Below are 5793 nucleotides of genomic sequence, written 5' to 3' on the forward strand. Positions count from 1 at the left end.
TGAAAATCAGCTGGGCGTTTCTGGAGTTGCGTGGTAGATGTTTCGAGCGTTGAAGGATAAGAGATGAACAAGAACCACGGTCGCTGGCTCGAAAGGATGAACAGTGGACGGGATGCAAAAGAGACTGAAAGTCTAGAGTCGTGAGGCAGAGGAGGTGCTTCAGGAGGTTGAGGATGGAGAGCGTGGATGTGTGCAGGAGGTAGTAGTAATCCGGGGTCGGCGTCTTGGCTGTGGCGCGAGTGGCCCGTGTGGTTGACGGGCTGCAGAGGGGATCGCCATTCCCCAGCTCAAGATCTACGGCAGACCGCCATGCCATAGAGCCAGTTGGCGGTGCACGCGACGAGTGCGTGGTGATTAGGTATTAGTGCTGACTGACGCGAGCAACTGGAGATATTGCACCATCGAGAGGGGGTTTCGCGGCCACTGGATGACTCTGGGGTGCACTGTCTCACCGCGGAAGCCTGAGGCAGTGAAGGGCGGCCCACATGGCAGATGGCGACATTCCTCGCCCTTTCCTCTCGTCAGCACCTCCTTCGTCCACGTCCTCTGCCACGCCGCTGCACGTTCCACAGCGCACCTCCATGGCCTACAAAAAAAAATGTATGCCACCTGGGCAGTTCACGGGTCCAGCCCAGACCTGTCATGTCGCCGACTGCAACCCTCTTCAGCCGTGGTGCAGCTCCGACAGCCGCCTTGGCATGCACGACCCTCTTTTGGGTGCAGCACTGCGTCCCGTCATTCGCTGACTGTGCGGCAGTTGCAGCTTAAATTTGTGGCAGCTGCTCTGCCCAATGACTAAGCGCACCTTGAAGCAAGGCGGATTTTGGTACTGTACAGCAGCAGGCGCGGTCGCGCTTGCCCAGTGCCGCTTCACTTGTGTCAATCCAGGGTCCCATCCGGGAGCTCTGGCCGCCAGCTAAACCTCATCCAGCCACGGAATTCATCTTCCTCGCAAGCACCACAACCATTCCCACTCTTGCATGCCAGACATACGATGCTGCCGAAAAAAAAAATTCATTTCTGCTCGCTTCCATCTTTGGACTGTCTCTTTTAATGCCCACTGCCGCCATTTACTGCCTCCTGCAAAACTTGCTTGGCATCTCTCGCTGCTTCCCATCTCATGTTCGCCGCCATGGGTAGCACGTTGCAGGGAGCCTTCATGGCCGCCCCCTGGACAGAGACTGTCGACAAATCGAGTTCAGCATATGGGTCAAGCTGAAGTCCTTTTCGACAATGAGTGGCTATGTAAAGTCCCGGCCGCCGGGCCCTTTTACGCCCTTGACGTTCTACTCAGCATTGCTGCCCGAGCGACATGCCTATTGGTCTGATGACAGCGACGTCCATGGACTTGGCATACAACGCTGCCCGCCACCCCTGGTTTCTCCGAGACCATCGTCACGGCACTGGACGTCTCATGTGTTAACCAGGACGACCTCTCCACGACATGTTAACTCATTATTCGTGGCCTGGTCTTGTTCCCACCCCGAAGTCGGAGACAAACAGATGAAGTCTCGGTTGCTCGAATTGAGCTCAACGACAACAAGCCAGAGACCAGACCCGGTGCCACGGCGACGCCGCCAAGCTTCGCACAACATGGCCCCGACATACCGCAAGCAGTCTTGGCTTGAGCACGACAACGCCGACAACCTCGTGCCGTAGAGGCAGCCTCACCCACATAACGGGACGCAGCCAGTCGCGCATGACCATCTAATCACGTCACCTTCCATCGTCAACTGGTAATCAACAGCATTCTGAGCTATCTGCATAGTTGAGTATACATTTGATACAACAAAAGGCCAACACCTTGGCAACGACTTTGGGCATTCTTGCGCACGTCTCGTTTCGGGAGCCTCCTGGCGCAAGGTCTGCACAAGGCTTCAACCAGGTCGGACAATCAGCGGCGAGAACAGACCATCTCAACGAACGGAAGATTGTACAGCAGTCTCGTCATGAAGCACAGCCTCATTATGCGACAAGGGGTTGTCATCACCGACACTTCCTCCACGAGCCGCCTCCCAATTCGCCCACTTCTATCTGCCCCTCGACTACGTGGGAGGACCAGCGTAGTGCTTACGGCCCCAAGCAAGGTACCAGAAGATGGACACAGCACTGAACACGAAGAAGACGACCGATGCGTAGTTCATGAACGCCGGATCCACAGGGATGGTGCTGGGCATGCAGAACAGAGGAATGGCGAGCAGAGTCCAGCCTACAGCGCAATATTAGCAACAATGCTCGTCATTGGGGGGGGGGGGGGGCGAGTCAAGTTGGCCATGAACTTACCGACAGCAACTGTGTTGCAGAAGTATCCAAGCGCATTGCCCATGTTGAAAGACGCAGTCTGGATGGTCTTGCGACGCTCTGCCATGCTGATGACGATAGGCGTGGCATAGGCAGCCGTCAAGCAGATGACTCCGACACCAGAGAAGGCATTGAAGGCGGCAGATGATCCAAAGTAGATGACACCAAGGATGATTTCAACCACCATGCTCAGCATCATAGCATTGAGAGGCACGTCGAGGCCTGTGTGCACCTTTGCCCACCACTTGGAGCCTGGAATGGCACCATCACGCGCGAAGGCCCAAACAGCACGAGCACAAGCAGTGGTGCAGCCGATGCCACAGAGAATGGCCAAGACCATCAGAGGGATGAGCAGCGCGAAAGCACCTCCGTCATTGCCCACTGCACTCTTGATAATGGCAGGCACAGGCTGGGCCAGCAGAATCAGGTCCGAAATCTCGGGAAGGACAAACAGGAGCGGGATCAGGAACAACAAGCCAGCGAACGTGTTGAGAACGACGGCCAAAACCATGGCCTTGGGCACCTGGGTGGCTGGGGCGCGAACCTCTTCACACATGCTAATTCCGGTATTAGTATCAATCGAGGCTGGGTGCGCTGCCAAACGTAGTTGCGTTGTACTCACGAGATAATCATGCCAGTTGACGAGGTGGCATAGGCGGCTTGCAGCAGGCCGACCATGAAAGACCAGCCAGGGGCCCAACCTGAGCTGGCCTCAAAATGAGTGAAGACCCACGCAGCGTCCCGGCGTCCGTTCTTGGCAATGGCGAGGATGACAGCCGTGATGGCAATGACACCTGCGAAGGTCCAGAAGATGGCAAAAGTCTACGTCGCGCCAAAGTTAACAAATGGGCCACTAAATCCGACGGCCCCCTGAAGGTTCCACTTACGTCGAGCAGAGGCAGCCACTTGTTGCCAAGCGACGAAACCAGGTTGCAAATGATTGTGAGGCCAACGAAGATGAGGAAGACCTGGTACGCTTCGCCGGCGAGGACGGGCCCACCGTCGGCAGTCTCAAACACATTGACACAACCAACAAAAAAGAGCGCAGTGCCAAAGTTGACGGCGAGAGTGATGGTGATGTTGCCAGACACGTAAAGCCAGCCGCAGACCCAGGCAGCCAGGCGGCGGTAGCTCGCCGGGGCCAGCATGAAGGACTGGTAGTAGACACCGCCAGCAGTCGGGTAGACACTGGTGATCTCGCCCAGAGAGGCGGCGACGCAAATGGTGATGAGTGAGACCATGACCCAGCCCCAGACGACATTGACTGGGCCACCGCCGTTGAGCGGGTAGAACAAGGTGGTGGCAAGACCGTAAGGGATCGACGCGAGGACGAACGACATGAAGGCGACCTGCCATGTCGAACGGTTGCGGCTGAGCTCAGGCTTGTAGCCGAGCGACGTCAACAGCTCGTCGGCGGTGTTTTCGCTCCCGGAGTTGCGCACGACACCTCCAGAGGAGCCGGGCGCATCCTTGTAGTCCATGCTGGGGCGTTTCTGGTCCATGGCTGCGGTGGCTTGTTTGTCGGTTCAGTCGCGGGTGGGGGGAGACGTCGCAGGCGCTGATTGAGCGCAGCTGGAGATGCGGGACAAGAGGGTAGGTGTCTCACGCGACCATGCAGCTGTGATGCCAAGTGCTGGGAAGTAGCAGTGGGCGCAGAGACAAAGGGAGCTCGCGAGTGCACACGGCTTCCTTTTTGCTTTCTCTGGGTATCCGGAGCGGGAGAGAGGCGCAAGGCTGAGAGCTTTGCGAGAGGTACAAGGAGCGAATGGGAAGAGGGAAGAAAAGGCGAGCTGCGCGCAGAAGTAGAAGGGGCAGCGCGAGTCGTGCACTTGAGTTATCGTGGAGCTGGCGGCCGCAGCCGCAGGCATGTTGGAAGCTTGGCCAGCACCAGCAACGCTCACTCACTCACTCACCACCACCACCGCCAGCACTCGGGCTGGGCAGCCTGCCCTTCCAGGTTGCAAGGGTGTCGCGCGTGGCTTCGCCGCCCGCAGCGGTCCACCCGGATTTGGAGCGTCCCCGAAAAGGCCCCATCTGCGAATCCCACTCTCGATGGCTCCGACTGGCTGCAGGCAAGGGAACTACTACTAACAAGATGAACCATAAGTCGCGAAGCCCACCTGGGGGGCCCTGCCATGACGCAAGGATGCTCGTCCGCCGGTGCGACTAGCGCCGACAAAAGTTTTCGGCCAGCGCGAGACGTCCTGTGCGACTGGGCTGGGCAATCTTGGAGCACCAGCCTCGGTGAGCAATGCGGCACTTGCGAGCTGGGCTTGGCTACCACCAAGGCCAGCCTGATCACCTCAAGGTAATGCCTTCTGTGATCCTTGGAAATGGTGTCGTTATTGTTGTTGTTGCAGAAGAGTCTAGAAATGGCCTATTTCCCCATCCCCATGGCTGCAGCATTCATCGTGCGCCAACACGAATTAAGGTTAATCACACCCAAGTGCCGCAGCCGGCCGAGAAGAGAGAAGAAAAAAAACCACGCAAAAGGCGTCCGTCGCACGTGGGCGGGCGGCACAGCGGATGGAGGGTTCAGTTCTGCTTCCTGCACAGTCGTACCGATAGCGCAGCATCGGCTGGGCGACGCGCTTCTGGAAGTTCTCGGAGCCGTGAATCTGACACCCCTGGTCTGACCCTGGCCTGCGCCCGGTCCGCCCGTCACGCACAACCCCGGCCGGTCACGATAATCTCCAATCCCTCCACTGGTTGCCTCGATGTAATCAGCACATGCCTCATTCTTCACTGATAGCAGCCCGCCGTAGTAATCAATCAGCGTCGCTGGCTAGTGGACGTCCCCCATGGGCAAGATAACGCCACCAATGGAGAGCTGTGGGTCACCCTCCATCCTGACAGCCTTGACTTTGACCAGATCTTTTCCCGATCCTGTGCGGCTCACTGCGCACACTTCTGCCCACTTGTCCCTGCACATCAATCAATCAATCAGTCAGTCAGTCAATCACGTGTGCTGGTGGTCGCGACTCTCAGCCGCAGGTCGAGGCCAAAGCTACCCCAACTCTTGGTGTTATGCATGAGGTGCCTAGACCCCCTGGATGATACGTTGCAGTGTTTGAACAACGACCAACAACAATAATATTACACACAAGCCATCGCTCTCCAATGAGATCCACCCAGGGTGCAGTCGCATTTTACGTCCTCAGACGACGCTCGGCCCGTCTCCTTGTCCTTCTTGGACTAGTCCAGGCACACGCGCACGCGGATCCGTCTACTCGCGCCGACGGTGCCCGAGGATCCTTGCGCCTGCCCTGGCTCCTGGCACTTGCGGCGAGATCTCCTCAAGATGGCGACGAAGCACATGCTCCCGCGTGTGTTGTTGGTCGTGCCGAAGCATTGCGCAGGAACCCTTGGCGGCCTGATCAGAAACTCTATTTTCCCTGTTCAAGATGCATCGGCTGCGACTCTGCACAGGGAAGTTGACTACAAATAATTTCGTATACAGGCTTGGGGGTAAAGGGCACCTTGGCTTGGACC

General features: G+C 57.5%; 1 protein-coding gene across 1 annotated transcript; it reads right to left on the reverse strand.

The window, feature by feature from the left end:
* Positions 1 to 2045: 2045 nt before the first annotated feature.
* On the reverse strand, positions 2046 to 3782 carry B0I36DRAFT_241325 (amino acid/polyamine transporter I; the record flags this gene model as incomplete). The annotated part of the gene is made up of 4 exons (XM_046149834.1): positions 2046 to 2209; positions 2284 to 2858; positions 2924 to 3123; positions 3189 to 3782. 4 exons carry the CDS (start codon positions 3780 to 3782, stop codon positions 2046 to 2048), a joined length of 1533 nt encoding a protein of 510 aa, XP_046014355.1.
* Between the last annotated feature and the right edge of the window lie 2011 nt (positions 3783 to 5793).

This window comes from Microdochium trichocladiopsis (genome assembly GCF_020744255.1).
Source record: "Microdochium trichocladiopsis strain MPI-CAGE-CH-0230 chromosome Unknown B0I36scaffold_4, whole genome shotgun sequence".
Taxonomy (NCBI): domain Eukaryota; kingdom Fungi; phylum Ascomycota; class Sordariomycetes; order Xylariales; family Microdochiaceae; genus Microdochium; species Microdochium trichocladiopsis.